The 21779-nt window shown below is 32.9% G+C and overlaps 1 protein-coding gene across 3 annotated transcripts in view; it reads right to left on the bottom strand.

Annotated features, from left to right (window-relative positions):
* The window catches only part of CNOT2 (CCR4-NOT transcription complex subunit 2), a 113167-nt gene that overhangs the window by 32891 nt on the left and 58497 nt on the right, over positions 1–21779 (bottom strand). For all 3 annotated transcript variants that reach the window (XM_037132148.2, XM_037132147.2, XM_037132149.2), the window contains exons 3-4: positions 14821–14943; positions 3354–3420 (exon numbers count right to left, since the gene is read on the bottom strand). In XM_037132148.2, coding sequence (XP_036988043.1) covers positions 3354–3420; positions 14821–14943 — 190 coding nt within the window. The remainder of the gene's footprint in view (positions 1–3353; positions 3421–14820; positions 14944–21779) is intronic.

Genomic DNA, 21779 nt, shown 5'->3' with positions numbered 1-21779 from the left:
AAGTACTTATTAGACAGTCTTCTAATTTCCTGAAGCTACCAAAATGTACCAGTTGTCTAATTACATTATCAATAACATCATCTGGACCACCCCAACTATGTTCTGGTTCTCTACAAAGTAGCTTCCACATAGATGTGCTCAAAGCAGAGGACCAAAAGGATGTTGTTGAAAGCATGAGACTGCCACTGCTCTCACATCCTGGAAAGACCAGTTTATTTCCTTTTCCAGCAAGAGGCCTAGGTCCTAATTCAGATACTAATATGTAATAATGGATTCATCCAGATAGCTAGTTTACCTATGTGTCTATGGTAACAGGCATATAGGAAACACTCAGTAAACAGTAGTTTCCTTTTTCTCCAATCCTCCAAAGTTCTCATGTTGCTAAGTAAGGAAAAGTCACTTCAGCTATACTAACACTAATTTCAATGTGCTGAATATCCAGAAGAAATTAATTCCAATCTAGTAGACAGCTTCAGGGACACCAGGCATCCCCAAACCTGTTAAGGTGTACCTAGAATCTCACACATACACTCAAAGAACATACAGAGCATCATGCAACTTGAATACAAGATTCCGTTTACTGGCTTCTATAGTTATCATTTGTTGTACAATATTCACATGAATTCCAGGATAAAAAGTGACTTACATGCTTGGATACACTCATATTGTGATCATCCAAGAACCTGTGATCCAGAATCTTCTGGGTACCCTTTGTACTATGTAATCACTTCCACACAAATCTGCCAAATTGTAAGTTTAAGCAGTTCTGTATCCACTCCAAGAAGAATTCCTTCCTTTGTTTAATCTCAGTGAAGCTCACTTTAGAGTGAGCATTCTTTCTTTACCTATAACCTCTCTCTAATCATTGAGAACACAATAACAGATAGTAGACCTCCATTTAAGGGCACAAATTCCTACTGAATTTTGCCAGTCTGAATACAGAGTTAATGGTGGTACTCAATACACTTGGGAGGCAAGAGAATTCTTAGTTCTATCAAGACCAATGCAAATTACAATTAATTGACAAGAGACTAGCATCACTAATATACTCCTCCCACCTACTTATTTTATCTCCCTATCCTTTTTTTTAGGTCAGCCCCTCAAGTTTTATTATCCTGACTTATACTATTAAAACCTTAGTCTTCAAGCCCCATACAGTAGCCTCTGCACCACTTGCTAACGAGGTACACGTTCAGACTACTTACTAGCTAATAAATCATTTATTTTGCCCTTTTGGGTGTATCTTAACTGACAGAGACTGTGAATCCAGGCTCTGTCCTCTTTCACTACTTGTAACTTCTAAATCTATATGCTGGCAAGGAATAATTATACCCTGACTTAAAATACTTTAGTATTGTTAATCTAAGGTTCAATTTTTCTGCAGGCTAATACCCACAGTGTCAAAAGAGTGAGCCATGCACTAAAAAAATGCTGCTTTGGCAATACTATGGTAATACAGCCATTTAATACACTAATCTCCAATGAGAAATACTTGTTATGTACAACTTCTTTTTGAACTAATTAAGTACCTTAAAAAAGGGAACCCTAACCTCCGAGATGCGGACCAATACTGGTCTGAGACTGTTAGGAACCAGGCTCAGCAGGAGGAGAGCTTAAATATAATGCACCTGAATCATCCAGAGACCACCCCCCCACCCTAGTCCAAGGAAAAATTGTCTTCCACAAAACTGGTCCCTGGTGTTGAAAAGGTTAGGGACCACTGCCTTAAAATATATTTTCTGATGAAAATAACTTTGCTCATTTATCAATCTTTGTATATCCTTAACAATCAGCATAATCATTTACACAAATTAAGAATTCAATAAATGTCTATCATTACCTATAAATAACTACATTTAAAACCTAACCCATTCTATATCTTATCCTAATTACAATTTTACATTTACAGGTTAAAAAATTAGATCAGATTTTTAAAGTCCATATAACTGATTATATTATAAAATAACTGCCATTCTTCATAAAATGAACTTAGCTTCTCAAATATAATTGCCCTCAATCTATATCTACTTACTGCTGTGAAAAACTGTGGACTTCAAAAAAATGAACAAAAGTAAGTTTTTCTAAATTACTCTACAGACACAAAGGGTAGCTTTAAAAATAACTAGGTATTGCCAGTGAAAGGGTTACTAGAAAGGTGAAAGTGGTACGTTTCATACTAAAATACAGGCTAAAAGAAACAAATTACTACCTACTAATATTCCTCCAACAACTAGGATGAACATTTGTGAATAAGCAACACCTTTTCTAATATACGAAAAAAGCTTTTCAAAAATATGTTCTCCACTTAGAGGAACACTGCTAATATCTATAAGCAATTAATAATTACATTTACTAATTACCTATTAACAACTGTGTTTCATAAGCAAAAGAGAAAAGCCACTATTTCTAACAGAAACACTTTCTTCCCCCCACTAAACTTCAAAAGTTTTCTGATAACTATTCCGATACCTAACAAAACTTTGCTTTTTATTATACTAGGAAAGAGTTTCAAATTAAAGAAATAATTTTTATTTGAAGCTAGTTAGGATAATTCAGTCATACGATTGTCTTCTCTATTATTCTGTAATCTATGCTGAAACTTATAGTCATTTTAACACACCCATTAACAAGTAAGAGATGAGCAATGTCTGATACTAATAGAGATAAAGTATTATTAATATATAACAGTGTGGAAAATTAATTTTAAAAAATAGGAAGATTTTATAGTTGAGATTTATAAAACTTTTATGTGATAGAGCTAGTAGCATTTATTGAGCGCTTACTATGCGCCAGGCACTGTGCTAAGCGCTGTAAAAGTATTACAGTACTTAAAAAATAAAATCTTGTATACAGAAAAAGTATTAAACTGCAAGTCACACACATGGATTCAATACCTAGTCAGAACTAAAGTAAAAGAAGAAATATTTGCTAAACAAAGAGGACCTGTGACAAACTGCTAAGTACATGGGCTCACATTATTAAAAACGCCAAAATCCAGAAACAACCTAGTCAACTAACCAACAAATTAAAAAAACCCTTTAACTTCCTCTACTTGAAAACAGAGATGTCTATTTTTAATTTGTTTAGCAAATTCTTCTTCAAAATTACTGCAGAGAAACACACAGCTACAAAAATGCAGAAATAAATTTTAATCTATCCTGTATCCAAATAATAACAAATTTTGAATTAGAAAGGTGTGAAATGAGATTTTGCTATATAAGTGAAATAAGAAAAACTAAAAATTAAATCTTTCCTTTTAAACCCTAGAACAAATCCACAAGGGCAGCACTGGTTGCTCTCAGTTATTTTTTCTCTTAAAATTAAGTATTCCAGAATAAATACAAAATTCTTACTTTGTTGCCCGTATAAACTTGCCCCAAACTGAGACAGCTGACCTGATGTAGACGGTGATGCCAGCATCTAGAAACAAATTAATTATATTAGAGCATAAAGAAAGTACACAGAACATTGCATTTACACATTACAAATCTGTGCAATACATCATAATATGCAAGTTGAACCCACATTTCTTATTCTTCAGAAAAACATAAATTCTACATAATAAAGTTATAATTGGATGAACTCTATGCAAATACAATGAAATTTTATTACTACAAAAGTTTTTTTCTAAGTTATTCTAAGTGAAACTATAGCAGAATCGCTATTTCACTTTAAAACAAACTAGGCTAGCAAAAACATGACAGTATCTAAAAGTCAGCCTCTACCTTCATAAGCAAAATTCCTTGTCTTAGATAATATATTAAGCTAAATTCTAAATTGAGTTTATTAAAGTTTAAATTGGTATTACCTAAATTGAAGAGTTTTGTATTTTGTAAGAATAATTCATGACTTGTATATACAAACTGATGTGTATCAAATTAACTAAAAAAAAAAAAATCTAGCATACATACAACCATATAAGTAGAAATGACACAATACCAATAAGTCAAAACATTTATACACACACACACACACACACACTATATGTATAGTATATAAATGTATACTGTCCATTAGTGAGTGACATGAATTTCTTGACATTTATATACAATATAATGAGTCTCAGTCTATTACATCATCATCTTTTTTCCCTAGTACAATATAAATTCTGTTAAGGCATATTACACTCATCAAACATGCTATGTTTAATTTTTATTTCCTCATAGAATACCATTGTATGTGCCAGGGCTATACACAAAGTAGATACTTAAACTAAATAAATAAAAATGTGTACAGGTAAGTGCATGTTTATGTGTCTTATATCAAGCAACCATCAAAATATCTTAAGTAAATGAGATACGGGCTATATCATCAAATGGAGAGTATCATGAAGGAAGAAAATGAATCATACAATTAATTATATTATAAGGCACACTGTGGCAAATGCTCTAAAAGAAGTAAAAAGTATTACCAGAGGAAAATAATACTAAACAAGGGTGAGGTAACAGAAATACTTTGTAGAATGAGAACATCTTATGTGAATACAGATGTGTGGTCTTCCAGGCTGAGAATACACAGTGGGGGTAAGTGTGATAAAAGTTAGTGACATGATTAGAATACAAACAAAACGAGATATTAATGACTGGATAATACAGTAATTAAGGAAAGAAGATTGGGTCACCCTCATGAGGCACAAAAGGGTGGGGAATAAAAGAGTATGTTGGGCCTTCTGTAAAGGATCTTCTTGAATGGCATACAAAAAATGGCTACCAAATATGGCAATAAAAAGAAAAAATATTAAGCAAAGACATGAAATAATCGAACTGTGCTTTAGAAAGATAATCCCAACAGCAAAAATTGATGGAAAAGGAAACACTACACTGCAGAAGCAGAAGTAGGACTACAAAACAGAGGCATTCTGGTTGAAGAAGCAACAGTACTCGATGTTCTACTGAAATGGTTGAGGTATAGGGTAAAGGAGGTTGGTGAAGAATCACCGGACGGAGAACTATCAGAGGTCACTCTGGTTTCCAGTGAAGAACTGGGGTGACACTGAGCACATTAGGAAAAACGGGAGGAGAGTTACACAACAGAGGTTTTAACAGTACATATTTTATGTTATTTTTATGTCAAAATTTTTAGTTATTTTAATTATTCTAAAATTCAATAGTTTTTGTACAACTTTAGTTTCAAATTAATAATACACATAAGACTCTTCTGATGTAGAGCTAAGTTACATACTACTCTAAAACAGAAGTATTTAAATTTAGTAACAAATTTTCTTTAAAAAAGGCATCAAATCTTACAAATATTCCTTCTTAAATCCAGAGGGTATGCAAACTAAACAAACTGGCAAAAAAAAAAAAAAAAAACAAGCATTTTACGTCTGATCAAGTCTTTTGTTAGGTACGATGGTCATGACGTTACCACAAAAGTGGAAAAAATTTAAGCACACTAAAGGTTAATTTCCAAGTGATAACAACAAGATAAAAAATGAATAATATATAGTGAAATTTTAGTTGGTGACAGACGGCAAAAGATTTATATGAAATACTTAAGAGTTATGATTTTCTGTTATCGTTACAAGCTATAAATGAAAGTAAAAAAGCACAACTGGTTTCAAATATAAGCTGCTGGCCAACATGAATGCATGACTTAGAATGATCTGCCAATGTAAACATTTTAGAATGGACCACTTAAAATTTTACTTTTCCCAGAAATTTATGTTTAATGAACACGTAAATCCTAAGAACAGACAATTTAGTCTACACTCTCACAAAGATTATATATAGCCACAAGTGAGTTAGACATGCAGTGCTATCGGCCCTCTCACCATTGCGAGGCACAGCATAAAGGTAGAGGCAGCATGGCTTCTTGGGCCAAGAACTTAAAGCCAATTAGCAGACATATTAAATATTATCATTTTCTCTATGTGTGAGTACATGAAGAAGGTTAGAAAACTGCTTTAAAGGAATATAAAAACAGTTTGTTAATTTTTCAAAATATCCACGTAAAGCATTGGTCAACTATACATATAAATCATTGGTAAAATGACTGCCTCAAAATGTGTCAAAAGTGTAAATATATAATTTCTTATAAAAATCAATCCCAAATATGCGTTTTTAAACCCTCAACGAATGCTTCTTGAAATATATCTGTGCTAAAAATAGATTTAACACATGAAGGAATGTAAATGGGATAGAAATGGTATTTCTGTGGGCAAAGAAAATACATTATCAATATACTCTAGGACAGCAATAACTACAATTAACAACAACAAAAAACCCCTAGAAAATTTACATATTTTAAATTGCTAGAAGTTAATATAATATAAACTTTTGAGAAAAATAAAGAACTTTAGATCAAAAGACACAACAGTAAGGAGTGCAGCATTAAGTAGAAAGAGACCAGCTTTGGAATCTGAAAAAAAAACCTGGGATTGCATCCTGGTTCTGCCACTTACCCACAGGAGAGTCAAGTCTCTGTTCCCTTCCTGTAGGATGAAAATAACACTACCTACCTCATAAAGTTGAAGTGAAGATGAAAGAAGATAAGATATGGCACATAATATAGAAAGTTCACGAAATAGTAGCAGCAGCTGCTAGTAATCTAGTCTTCCTCCCAAGGCAGAAATGTCATTAAATAGCAGTCAGAGGGCACCTGACCTTTGGAGAATTTTTTGAATAGTACCCTAAATTTACATTAATTTTGCCTAACAATCTAAAAGAAGAAGTTTATCATTACAGAATCCAAGTAAAATAAGGAGAACTTGTATTCTTAGAGTGGGAAATGGTAGAAAAGATCAAATGTCATAAAATCAGTAGAAAGCTGAAACCAACAAGGTTACTGTGTTCCCAGTCTATAACTGTCTTAACAATTATATTCATCATTTCTCAGTCTATAATATACACTATAGTCAAACCAACAAGAAAAACAAGAAAGTGGCCAGAACTAGTAATGTGATTGAAGGTATTTCCTTGACCCAACAAAAGCCCCTTGATCCTTTAATATACAGAATGTCAAAGAAATCAACAGATTAGGAATTATTTTAAAAATTATTTCGTTACTGGATAAACCTCTGAAATCTATGACCAAAAAAGAAATCTAAAAAGGCTTATTTAAAAAATATATATTTGAAAACTTAGTAGGTAAATGTGGCTCCTGCAGCAATCTATAACAACAAAGTACTAATTGTTCTATCCCACTTGTGTTTCCCAATAGTGACCATCTCTCATAATTATCCCTCCAATAAATGTACTTTCAATTATAAAACCTATTTCAAGGAACATTAAAATCAGTTTGGTCAAGAAACTGTTGTCTACATAAGTAATGACTTCAAAATACAATGAAGTTTTGTTAAATAAAACTTTCTTGAACATAAAAGCAATTAACAAATAAACTTTTAAAAATCCTTAGTACAATATCCTTAAAGGCATGGTGATAATACCTAGATTGTTATTATCCCAGGAGAAAAACAGTAAAGAAATATGACTTTCACTATAGCATATAACAGAAAAAGAAACAAAGGAAAAGGAAGTTCTGAATATAAATAGAATCTTAAGAACATTTTAAAATTAAAAATAGTATTGTTAAAGAAAAAACAAAACCTCTGAAATCAGAATGAAATGTGGCAAACAGATAACATTAGAAAAAACCAAAAGACAAGAACAAGGAAAGAAAGTAGCAGGGAGAAGAGTAAGTCATAGGACCTGGTATCTTATGAATCAAATAACTCAAAACTAATGATGAGTTTACTAGGTATTTCTAGTAATTTTGATTAAAACATTTTATTTTCAAAAAGAACACTTATTAAAAGACTACTGAGTCAATAATAATTAATCATCAATATTAATTCCTATTAAACATTTAACATTCAAATTTTTTACTAAGTATGGAAATAAACATCTTTACACTGTCTAAATGTTAGGTTAGAACCACCATAGTACAAATTTACAGAAAGGCATACAATGAATTCAAGGAACCTTCACATTTTTTTTTAAAGATTTCATTTATTTATTTATCTTTAGAGGGGAAGGAGAGAGGGAGAGAAACATCAATGGTATGGTTGCCTTTCGTGCATCCCCTGCTGGAACTGGCCTGCAGGGAACTGGTCTGCCCCAAGAATATGCCCTGACTGGGAATCAAACCTCGATCCTCTGGTTCGCAGGCCTGTGCTCAATCCACTGAGCTACACCAGCCAGGTAGAGCCTTCACATTTTTAAAGGCTCTTAATATGCACTGATAAAATGTTTTCTACAAAGACTGTATTAGTTGTATTTCCACAGCAGTTACTTCAATGCTCCCTCATAAATACTGGTTATTCATTCACTAAAAGAGAAACAAACTAGTATGGTAGGAATAAAATGGTATTTTCTGAATATAAATTATTGGTAGTAGTAATATGCTTTTGAGATAAAATAATTTGTAATCATTTTTATAGAAATATCAAATTTTAACATATCTTATACCATTTAACTCCCTTTGATTAATAAGTTTTTATCTTTAAACATTTAGTTTGAAAATTATGTGTATGTCAATGAATATAAGAGATTTGAGAACATTCCCTTCAAATAATTTGACATTTCCAACTTCTTTAGCATATAGTCCAATTTATTTACATTTAACCCTATAAGGTTATTCCTTTTATATAAAAATGACACATTTATATGCATTCATATTTCCTATTAAAAGGTTTAAAAGTGATTTTTCAGTTTTTTTTACATAATACTATCACCTGCAAATAAAGTTAATTGTTATTTTTCAGTATCGACTTTCCTTCCCTTTCTTTAACAAAGACTCACTGAGAGCCTACTACAGTCTATGCATTTTTATGTTATAAGAACATAACAGTAAACTAGTAAGGCAAAGTCCTTGCTCTTGCCTTTACCCTTAAAATCTAGTGGAGTAAACTGGACAATAATTAATAAATAAGTACTTTCAGGAAGAGATAGGTGCTATGATTTATTAAAATGCAGGAAACAATTTAGAAGGCTATAGAAGTTGTAATGATAGTATACACAAGGCTACATAGGAAGAGTGATTAGAGAGGTTCCTTGGATCATACTGTTATTTCCAGTTCCTTAGAAATAACTGGTGCCCTGGCTGGTGTAACTCAGTGGATTGAGCGTGGGCTTGTGAACCAAAGGATTGAAATTCGATTACCAGTCAGGGCACATGCCTGGGTTGCAGGCCAGTTCGCACGAGAGACAACCATACTTTGATATTTCTCTCCTTCCCTTCCCCTCTAAAGATAAATGAATAAAATCTTTTTTAAAAAAAGAAAGAACTGGTTATATGGAGACGGAAGGAGAGAAAGGTATGTGAAGATTTGAAAAATCAAAGTGCTAAGATCCTGAGATAGAAAGAATCCAAATGGAACAGACAACATCACTTCAGTATGTAATTAAATACTAATCATGAATATGAAAACAATAATGGTCATAGAAGGCATCCTTAATTTATACTACATTTAATGAACTGCTAATTATTAATTGGCCTGAGAGAAACCCTGCTTGCCATAATTACTACAGGCTAACACAAGTACGAAATCTAGTATGAGTTCAAAATGGTTGTTCTTTGTCAAAATAAGGAAGTAGCCTACTTTTATCACCTTTAAGAGTTTTTACAAAGCCCTGGCTGGCGTAGCTCAGTGGATCGAGCGCGGGCCTGCGAACCAGAGTATCGCGGTTCAATTCCCAGTCAGGGCACATGCCTGGGTTGCAGGCCAGTTCCCGGCAGGGGATGCATGAGAGGCGACCACACATTGATGTTTCTCTCCCACTCTTTCTCCTTCCCGTCCCCTCTCTCGAAAAACAAATAAAGAAAATATTTAAAAAAGAAAAAAAAAAGTTTTTACAAGTAATGAATAGGTGTTAAAACAGTTCATGTATTTACAGCATATATTAAAAAAGGAAAAAGAGGTTCTTACAAGTCTGTCTTCTAAAATGATTATGCTTAAGAATCATCTTAGTGCACAGACTCAGTAGACTAGGAAGGATGTTAGTAATTAAAACACAAACGTATTTTTAAAAAATTCTAAGTTGCCTATGCTTTATTACACTCAGAGTTGTCTATTACAACTTATGTGAGTGCTTACCATTTTCAATAAGGTGTCCATTAAGAAAATAAGTATAATAAAAAAGAAATCAAGTTCATATCTGACTATGATTTAATCTTTGAAACATTTAAGTAACAAATCTGTAATATTTACAAAACGATTTTTATATTTCAAAACAGCAAATTCAATATTCTATAGAAAAACAAATACTGTACAGGCATATCTTGAAATAAAAGGTCTTCGAAAATAAGAAGCAAGCCTAAAGAACTACATGGCAATTAATTAGCACGCAATGTCATAAAGAAGTTTCCTATATTATTCTATAATCATGCATTTGACAAAGAAACAGTCGCATTTTCTGCTCTATGAATAGGGTAAATCAGTGACTGGTTGGAGGTTTTTTTGTTTTGTTTTTTTGGTAATTGGTTTACAGTTTACCTCAACCATTACTCAGTTTTCCTTATCATAAGTTACAATTTAAAATTATTTTTCACTGTTCCCAGAGAGAAAAAAATGACAAAATTACCTGTCGCTTATCTAGTATTTTTAAATCTGTCCTCTTCAGAAGTTTTCTAAAGGACAAATAATCTTTATTTGCAGATGATATACATAATTACCTAAATACCCAAAAGAATTAGAATAATAATGCTATTATTATGTGTATATCAGTGGAAAAATTTATTTAATACAATCTAGTCTTCTAAAAGTTTTACATACAGTTATTCATTCAATCCTTATAACCACCTATGAGTCATAAACTATTATTTCTATTTTATAGATGAAAATACAGAGACATGCAAAGACTAAGTAACCTGTCCAAGAACACACAGCTAGTTAATCATGTGGCTAAGATATAAACTCATGTAGTAGGATTTGCAGAGCCCATAATCCCAATTTGCCCATATTCCCAATCAATAAAAACTAATAAAAGAGTTTTGAATGGTAGTTATAAATATATTAAAAAAACTATTGTATAAAGTATTCTATATATCAGTAAAAACCAATAGAAAAATATAATGAAAATGTCAACCATAAAACCCTGCTTATTAAAAGGCATAAGGAACGGGAATAAAAAAACATTCTTCAGAAAGAAGATAAAAATCAGTATAAATGTGCAATAGTCAAAAACATTTTTATAAAGGATGGGAAAGACCTTACCTGACACTAAGATGTGAAAATTGTCTATAAACTACAACTACGTTGTAGTTCTGCCACAGAATCAGTATGATAAATAAAACAAGAGAGTTAGTAACAGGCATAACAATACATTAGAATAAAGAAGAAATTTCAATTAGCCATAAATGAATGGTCTTAATCCAGCGGGGGATTACTACACACAGGCCAAATCCAGCATACCACTTATAAGTGCAGGGTACATGAACCAAAAATTTTTTTAACATTTTAAATAGTTATATAAATAAGTACTTATTATTTTTTTTTAGTCTCTTGGCATGCAAAAATCTGAAATATTTACTATCTGGTGATTTATAGAAACATTTTCTGACTGGTGATCTAACTGTACATGGTACAGGAACAAACAACTGGATATTCAGAGCAAGGGGGAATTTGGCACTATAAAACTCACACCTTAATCCATAATACATTTCTAATGAATGTAAGTTATATGTGATGAAGCACAAAAATGCTAGAAGTGGTCTAAGTATGACCTCAAAATAACAGAAACAATAAAAAAAGATTGATGAGTCAAATTTAACAAAAAAGATAAATATTTTTAATTTAAAAAAGCATAAACTAAACTGAAAGCAAAATAATGAGAAAATATTTGTAACAAATGACAACGGTATTCATTTTAATATATGGAAAACACCTACCAAAAAAGATATCGCCTCAATACAGAAATAAAAAATGGAAAAAAAAATTAGTAATCCACAAAGCAAGAAATACAAATGGCTAATAACTATATGGAAAAGACATGCCATTCTGTATGTGTGCATGTATATAAACTTAGCAACACTTCACCGTACATTAGAACAGTATGCTTCTGCCCTGGCCAGTGTGGCTCAGTTGGTTGGCGTGTCATCCTGTAAACTGAAGGTCACAGGTTTGATTTCCAGTTAGGGCACATACCTAGGTTGTGGGTTTGGTCCCCAGTAGGGGCACATGTGAGAGGCAAGCGATTGATGTTTCTCTCTCACATCCGTGTTTCTCTCCCTCTCTCTCTCTTCCTCCCTTCCCCTCTCTCTAAAATCAGTGAGCATGTCCTCAGGTGAGAATTGAGAAAACAAAAACACAGTAAGCTTCTTTCCTCTATTGACAAAGACTTACAGTAATAGCTGGTATTCTTGACATTGCTACAAGCCTTCTAATGAAAAATATGTCAATGTGTCACAGAGATTGAAATAATATTTTTAAAATAAAAATTTAAAGTATAAAATTAAAATTTTATCAATAAAGTATTCCTGTCAACATTATAGGGAACTTTTCTTGCCCTCATGCATATTTTCTAAAATTTGTGTAATACTGTTCTACTATACTGCAATAAAAAAAGTATCAGCAACAGCAAATATTTCTCTCTCTCATACACACACACATACACACACACAATTAGTCCCATTTTACAAATTAAAAAATAGAGGCTTGGAAAAATTCTTGCTAACATCCAAACATATATCTGTACTACTTTAGAGCCCAAAATGTTAATCCCTGTGTTTTATTATCTTTTTATTTAATTAATCAATCAAAAAGTTTTGTGAATTCAATCATTCTGTATTAGTTCTATGACAAACAACTAGGTTGGAATTCTAACCAGTATGTGAGTGGATATAAATAATTCTGACTAAAAAATTCTAATGTTTGGTATTTCTGCTCTCTAAAAACAGACATCTTATCATTATTCTCTTCAGCGACTTTATTTCAGATTCAGTTTGCAAGTTTCACAACTTCCTAAGTGGAATAAACGGTTTTCATCAGTAAGTACTGCCATTCTTTCATGCTTAACTTGTACTACAATCACAGTAACACACCCATGGATTACTTGTATAGTTTCTTTCTGCAGTGATGCTACCAGAAAGATATCTCAAATTCTTTAATTGTAAGATCAATACTTAAATATAGCAACTTAGGTAAAAAAGTAATTCAATTCTAGTTTACAGCAAATAGGTAGGATGGTAATATAACAGAAAACTAACTAGGTGCCATTCATTATTCTACGAGCTATTAAACTGCACACTAATTAACTACCAAATACATAATTTAAAAAGAGCCCTGATAATGCAACTGATAGTTTGCTGCCAAATGACATTATTTTTAAATACAAATAAAGAGGAGTAACACCAAAACAGTGGTGGTGAGGGTGGGGGGTGGATATTTAAAGGCCTACAGAAATCCGAACCTAAATCTAGGTTAAGCCAATTGGTGAAATTCTCAAAGACACAGGAAGTGCTTTACTAATGATAAACTTTTAATGAAAAGGAGAGCATCTGTTACGTATCTCAGAATTTTACAGATCTTTAAATACCACTAAAAATCTGATTAGGTTAAGAACTAGAGATTATTATATAGACAGGAAAATTAGGAAAAACAAGGTTATAAAGGGAAAAAACGCAAAGTACAAGAATGCAACTGGTTTGACTAAGTATAGAACATGTCCTCTTCAAAGGTTGTTTGTTTCATTGAACACTGATTGGGGTGGAGGGCCACTGACCATATGGAGTTTGCCCATTGTGTAACTTTTTCCTGAGGTACTCCAGCTTTCTCCCATGACCCAAAGATGTTAACATTAGGTTCCCCGGCGTGTCTAAGCTGTTCCAATCTGAGTGAGTGCAAGTGTGTGTGCGCACCCTACAATGAATGCAGTAGCATCCTCTTGCCCAGGGGTGGGCCCCACCTTGTACCCTGAGCTGCTGGGATAGGTTCTGGCTACTTGTGACCCTGACCTAGAATAAACAAGTTGAAAAATAATTCTCTTGTTTTATTAATATTTCTGAAATGTATATATAGCTCACATTTATTTCAGTATTTAATATTAGAAATGTTTTGGGTCTTTATTTGGAAGTCTAGTGATATTTTTGTGACCAAATATACTTGAGGAGGAGCTTAACTCTGTTTATATCAATTATCCTATGGTAAAATTGGTTTTGTTACATGTCATTTTGCTTAAAGTTGAAGTTTCCAAGAACCTATCAATGACAAGTGAATATTTACTGTACAGTGCATAACCTAAAGCAGCTTACCAGAATTTGAAAATAACAATTGAATTCATTTAAAATATTTTACCAATTGGCTAATTATCACTTGGCTATTTTCTAAATCCTTTCATTTTACATGAAAATGCTGAACTAGCCTTCTAAAGCACTCAATTCATACCTACATATCACCTTCCATGTTTTGAATACAGGTCTTCAGAACAATTTTCTATTAGAGCATCCTTACAACTGAACTTCGAAGAAATATTGTTTGAAACCTAGGATTGTAGCCAGAAGATTGCAAAGCAAAGGTTACATTTCACTGAAGCCTGCCATTGTATCTTTAAATCTGTGCAAATCTTCTTTCTATATGTATTTTAACATAAGTTACTTCACAAATTTAAAAAAACTGATGATCTAGAAGCAATACCATGTTTACTCCATGTCTTCTGAGTACTTCTTACCACAGTATTACCATATCCCAATTTGTGAATCATACAACATTTTGTCTCCCATTACAATGTAGCTCATCATCTTTGTACTTGAGGGCCTATAAGTGTGCCTAAAACATAGTCATTCACCAAAAACAGTACAGTGAAGTTTACATACTGCTTTTCAGGAACCAGAAAGAGATTGTCATACACCACTGAGTACACACAATATAACTGATTAACTTACATCTTTTTCTGATCGATGTGGAAACATAGAAGACTGGCTGTAGTACATATTTTCATCATGGTAGTCACTGTCGACCCCCTCTACAAACTTCTTTCTTGAAGCACCAAACATGCTGTTTGTCACCTAAACAAAAATATTGCTTTTATCACAAAAAATATTTTGTAAAATTTCGAGCTTTACTTTACTTGTATGTGAAACTAGAAAATGAAGGCAGCATTGCTAAGATAAAGAAACAGATAACCTAAGGGTTATTGGGACATATTAGAAAGTCAAAAATCTGACTATAACAATAGAGCATTAAATGCTCACTTCCAGGATCTAAAAGAGGAAAAAATGTAAAGCCCGTCTTATACAATTGCACTTAAAAGAAGTAAATATCACTTATTCTTGAAAACACAGCAACCGCAAGTATAATTTTCTCATACAAAAATTTTTTTGAAATCAAGTTTGGGTTTAATTATTCAAAATCTTCACATGCAATTTCAGTAGCGGAGTATTTGTCAACAATATATCTACTTATTATCTGTTTTCCAGAGCATATGATCTTTACTTACAATCTGAATTTATTAATATAATGGCACACTGGGAATTTTATCTCAAGCCACAGTACCCACTGACATAACAGTAATATAATTCTTCATTCACCATCCTGGTGTAAATTTATCATTTCCATTATATAATCTGCATACTTTTTTGCTTTTAAGCCTTTATCACATCCAACACTAGTAATTTTGAGCCCACGCGAAAAAGTTTACAAAATTTGTGCTAATTTTTACTTATTTTTTAAGGTGACCTTTATAAAGTTTCCAAAACTATCGACTGAGGTTATTTAAGGTGAATGTGCAAAGTGAAATGTCATAATAGGAGAGATTTATATAAACCTGAATACACAGTGACTGTATCTTTCCAGAAAAATTTTGAGGATAAACATCAAATTTGACATGTGTCTTGTACACTGATTATGAATAAGAATATTAAGAATATTTTCTTCTACTGCAAAAAAGTAATGAACAATTCCTTTCCTTTTCATTTTAAAATGAAACACTATAGTTATTCCTATTATTTATTGGTAGATATGGTGAACTGATATGTCAAAGATTTTAAAGGCAAGTTGGATGTGCAAGTTATTGAAAGCACCCATGCTATTTAATAACTGCTTTATATCCTAAATTCCCTGTTAAAATTGTAGAAAACTCAAATATTTAAGTATTCTTCCAGCTGATGTCTGGAAAAAAGCTATTCAATTAAATATAAATAACAAAGAACAGCTTAATCACCACTTTGCTAATGTTTTGGGTTATTAATTTCTTTAGATGTGAAATACAGAAAGATATTTTTAAAGGGTCTATCGATTTGTTAGAATATAGTTAACCTTCTTTGGGCAGTGGAGTGCCTTAGTGAACCTCATAAAAGCTCTTCTGTAATTCTGAATATAATTTCAGGGCCTAGGATCCCACATGCCTATCCATCAACCCCCTAGGTAGTCATTAACAGGAAAAGAGTATTTTCTTCATGAGTTTAATTTCAGAAAAAGTAACAGGGAATAAAGCACTTTATAATCTACAAAATAAGAATTTTTACATATAAGATTTTAAATGTTTGTTTTTCTAAAAGTTAATGATACATTTAATTCTCTTTAAAGGACCATAACTATTGAGTTCTTCTAAGAAAGCATATGTGAGAAAATGACATGAAACTCTACAAGTCAGTAAAATTCCAAGAGAGTACCAGAGTAGCTCTCATTAAATCTAACACCCATAAATTTTGTGTCCAAATGGACACAAAGCAAACTCTTAACCAATTATAGACTCCTAGAATTCCAAAACTAAAGTTAATCGTTCAGAATAAAACTTCATGCTATTACTGTGCAAAGAATTTTAGTATTTTGAAAACAAAACTGAATATATGAAGTGCTCCAAAGGAAAACAAAAATGTTCCTTTTCTATCAATGCCAGATGTTTTCAGACTCACTGTGTATGTGTGCACACACACCAAAAATAAAAAAATACACAAAAATTCCTTTTCGTTTTACATGCTTCAGCACAGAACTCACACATCAGCGAAAACACTAATTATTGTTAAGTGACTTAAGAAGAGAGAGAGAAAGTAAGTGTAATATGAGAAAGGTAAAGTGTTAATACCCTGCTCTCCAAATGCAGGCCCCAGTCCAGTTCACCCCCAAATTTTGGGATGAACCCCAAATTTTTCTGATCCATTGTTAAATCAGAAAGAAAGGAAAAAAAGACAATATAGTAAATTTTCCATAAAAGCTAGTTTAATTTTAAATGGCCTGTCCATTATTCCACATAGAAAAATAAAATGAGACAAAAACTTTTTTAGAATAGCCATCAAGGGTGAAACTAGGAAGATAAGCAGAGATGTAAGGGAACCAACTAGGCAAAGATCTATAGGAAGAGCATTCAATATAGAGGAAACGGCAAGATCCTGAGTGATGTGGCTCAAGCAGCGTGAACTGAGTGAAAAGTGATAGGAAATGAAGTCAGAGATACTGCTAAGGGCCAGATCACGTTGTGCCTTGCATTGAATTTTATTCTATGTGAGGTGGGGAGGGGTCAAGAGAGTTGTGGGGCAGTTTAAGATTGATATAATTATTATATAAAATGTTAAAGGGACTTATCTAAGAAAAAGATAAAAAACATAAACAGTAAAATGTCAGCAAACTCACAGTTATTAACAACCACACCTAAAACAAAACAAAGGAAACTAGAACAGGAACAGAAACACAGAAATGGAGATCACATGGAGGGTTAGCAACAGGGGAGTGGGAGGAGGAGAAGGGGGAGAAGGTACAGAGAATAAAAGTAGCATAGATGGTAGGTAGAAAATAGACAGGGGGAGGGCAAGAATAGTAAGGGAAATGTAGAAGCCAAAGAACTTATGACACATGGACATGAAATAAAGGGGGAGAATGTAGGTGGGAGAGGGTGTGCAAGGTGGAGGGGAATGAAGGGGGCGAAATGGGACAACTGTAATAGCATAATCAATAAAATATATTAAAAAACAAATGGAATCACATGAAAAAAAGACTGATGCAATTTGACACATAGGCTTTTAAAGGATTAGAGTTACTCTGTAAAGACTGAATAAGAGAGGGGACAAGAATGGAAGCAGGGAAACAGGATGGTAAGAGAAGATGGTAGCTCAGACTGTGGTGGCAGTGGTAGAAGTAATAAGAAATGGATATTATTTTGAAGGAGAGCTGACACTAATAAATAGATGGATGGATATATGATAATACAAAATGGTAGCATTATATCCTAGAAGGGTAGGCAAAAATCAAAGGAACCTAGATATCAATTTTCACTGATTTCAAAGAGATATGTCAACACTATTTTAAAATATATTGAAATTACTGGTTATGCTATTCAAAGTCAACTAAGAAAGTAGAAATTTGAAAAACTGATTTAAAAATAAATCATACTTCACTTTTTATTACATATAAAATGTTACAATCTTTGTTATGTATAATCTGTCAGCTTTTTTCAAGCAAACATATTAAGGGTTTATATCTATTTTGTGAACTTACCACCTTCTCTCACAACTCTCACACCAAATGTTGTAACAATGGAGAAATAAAAATTAAGGTTTTTTAACAAGAAAGAACAGGAATATGTATATACCAAAATGTTTGTTAAAAATTTTTGGAACACAGATCCAAAACATTTAATCAAGACATTTTATCTTTCCTCTGACTCCAGAGGAGCTAACCAGAAAGTATGTATGTGTACTTCATTATTTAACTTGGACTAGCTAGAAACTCTTAAAGCCAAATGCAGTAAATCAGAATCACAGAACAAGAATTTAGAAACCCCCAAACTTGTGATAATCTTAACCAACAATTTCAGACCAGTAAAATGGCCCCTGATCCAGGCGGGATGAATGGCAATTACAGAGAGAAGAAATAGGAGGCAAGGTCTGGAGCTTTTTAAATGCCCAGGGAAACACACTAGGACACTTCATAAATAAAATTTGAAAATACATATGTATGTGTCTATGTGTATAGAGATAAATATGAAAGGTTTAAAAAGACTCAGATCATATACAAGGCAGAATAATATTTAATCCTATACAAATTTCTTTCAGCAAGGCCTCTGGAGAGGACCTTATCTGAAATCCATTTGTTGTTTGTAATACTGGTAAAAGCTGGAATTCTATTTCCAGGGGACACAAACATATCTCATGGTGGAGTGGTAATTTTCCTGATAGCAAACAATGCAGTCTGATTTCAAAATCTATCTCTGTCAAGGTTCTGGAAGCATATTTTAAAGTGCTGCTAGGCATTTCTATCTCAGAAGTATAATTTAATAACCTAAATCAGTAATACTTAAAATTGATTTCCTGAGTTACTTTCTCCTGCATACCCATCAAGTTCTATCCTTTCTTCCAAGTGGCTTTCACATCCATTTTTGCCATTCTATCATTGTCTTAAAAACTCTGGACTATATGTTTTTAGCCTCCTGACTGGTCTCCCTTCGAGTGTCAACAAACATGCTGAGGATTTAGTATATGAATTATGCCAGAAACTAACTGAATTATATCCGAAGAGCAAAACTGAACCGGTAACAGCCCCACATCTTGAACAGTTTAGTCTAGCTAGGGGACAGACCTATAAATAATTACAAAATGAAAATCTATGTAAGTACTTTGGGAACAGGAACAAGGGAATATCTAATATCTAACTTTCTCTGAGAGAAACAAATTGAAAGATTTTATTACAAAAGAAGTAATGTTAGGGTGAGCAAACCCTAACTCTAACCTGCCAATTCCACTGCTGGGATTATACCCTAAGAATCCTGAAATACCAATTCAAAAGAACCTATTCACCCCAATGTTCATAGCAGCACAATTTATAAAAGCCAAGGGCTAGAAGCAATCTAAGTGTCCATCAGTAAATGAGTGTATCAAAAAACTATGGTACATTTACACAATGGAATATTACACAGCAGAAAGAAGGAACTCCTACCCTTCACAACAGCACAGATAGATCTGGAGAGTATTACGCTAAGTGAAATAAGCCAGGCGGTGAAAGACAAATACCATATGATCTTACCTGTAAGTGGAAATTAATCAATAAAACAAGTAAGCAAGCAAAATATAACCAGAGATGCTGAAATAAAAATCAAACTGACAGTAACCAGATGGGAGGTGGGAGGGGACAATGAGGGGGATGGGTCATCAAGGAACAAGTATAAAGGACACATGAACAAAGCCCAAAGGGAGTAAAATCGAGGGTGGAAGGTAGAGACAGTTGGGGTGGGGGTTGTGGTGGTGGTGGGGAAATGTAGACAACTGTACTAAATTTACAAACTGTTTATTTTTGGAATTTAATATTTCTTGACCACGGTTGACTACAGATAACTGAAACCACAGAAAACAAAACTGTTGATAAGGAGGGACTAATATGACTACATAATCTACTTATGTAATCTTCATTGACTTCTTATGTAGTCCTCGTTTTTAGATGAGAAAACTGAGAACCAAGTAAGTTGGATAAATTGTCCAAGGTCACAAATCTAATGTGCCCAAGGTTCCACACCTGGTAAGTAAGAGATGGGATGTGAACCCAGACAATCTGCAGCAGTTCCCCCTCTTTAGCCACTACAGTGCACTGACTCCCACATATGCAACTAATAGTTTAACGTTTGCATTCTGCCCAAACTGTAAGCTTCAAGATGGGAGAAGCAGTAAGGGTCAAAAAGAGGGCGGGGCTTATTTTGTGGTGAACATTGGTTAAGTAGAGGATGGCACAATTAAATAGCTGTGTATGATGAAATGATCTTTACAGCAGAAGAATGAGAATGGACTGGTTAAAAGTACGTGAAACAAAAGCTAGTCTCTATCAGACTGACTGTATTTTAGAAACAGTTACAGTTTTTTTAATTGTGCTTAAAAGAACACTATTAGAACATTAAAAAGTAATTACTGTTTCCATATTCCTCATGAACTAATATTTTTATTTTTTTAATCCTTCAAGGAATTAGGATGATTATAACAAAACTAAAAATTCCATTACTGAAATAGATACTGTAGCATTAAATATGTAGGCTACATCTAAAAACTGGGTTAAAGAACAACTCCCTAATGGTAACTTTTTCTTATGTAGTCTATAATGTAGCCAGGAGTTTTACCGTAAGCAATGTTGATACATGTGAAGCATAATAAAATCCACTAGTTCACAACTTTAAAAGATCAAGACTTTTGGATAGACAAATTATTCACTCACTTCCAACAGCAGTCTGTACTTTCCTGGTGTTACAAGGACAAAGTGGAAACATATAGTGTGGGAAGGGAGAAAGGCTACCGGGTTCCTTCCTTTTTTATTCTTTTCTAATGGAGACTTTATTCTGTTTGTTGAATATAGAATTTGACTTTCTGCTTATTTTTCTCTACCAATTCCACATTAACTATCAGCAAACACTTCACACACACACATTCTGTTGTCTGCAAAACTGACAGAAACCAATTAATAAAAATCACAGCCAACTGCCATTAATATTTATCTGCTTTTATCAATATGTAGTCAATCAGCATTTGAGACATATCATGAGAAGCCATATCAAAAAATAATCTATTGCCCGTTAGAGGGAAAGGATGATAGGTCATCTCACTGAGAGACTGCCCACAATCCTTGAAACTAGTATATTTCTATTTCAAATATTAAATACTATATCCTAGAAATATTTATAACCTAAGGAATTTGTTTTGGTAGTATTTTTTAGTATTAGGATTCTGAGCTACCAATCATGCTAACACAACCGTTATACATAATCATATTTTTATTTCATTACAGAAAAACATTAAAAAAGAAATGGGCTTAAAATTAGAAAGAAAAGGGCACACACACCTGAATGAAGTTACTTGACACTAACTGACCAATACAGCATATAAAAAACTTTATGAACATAAGAATTATTTTTAAAAATATTAGAGCCCTGGCC

The sequence above is a fragment of the Artibeus jamaicensis genome, unplaced genomic scaffold (assembly GCF_021234435.1).
Source record: "Artibeus jamaicensis isolate MK-2021 breed Jamaican fruit bat unplaced genomic scaffold, CSHL_Jam_final contig_233, whole genome shotgun sequence".
Classification (NCBI taxonomy): Eukaryota; Metazoa; Chordata; class Mammalia; order Chiroptera; family Phyllostomidae; genus Artibeus; species Artibeus jamaicensis.
The sequence above is the reverse complement of the archived record's forward strand: the minus strand, read 5'-3'. Positions and strand labels throughout refer to the sequence as shown.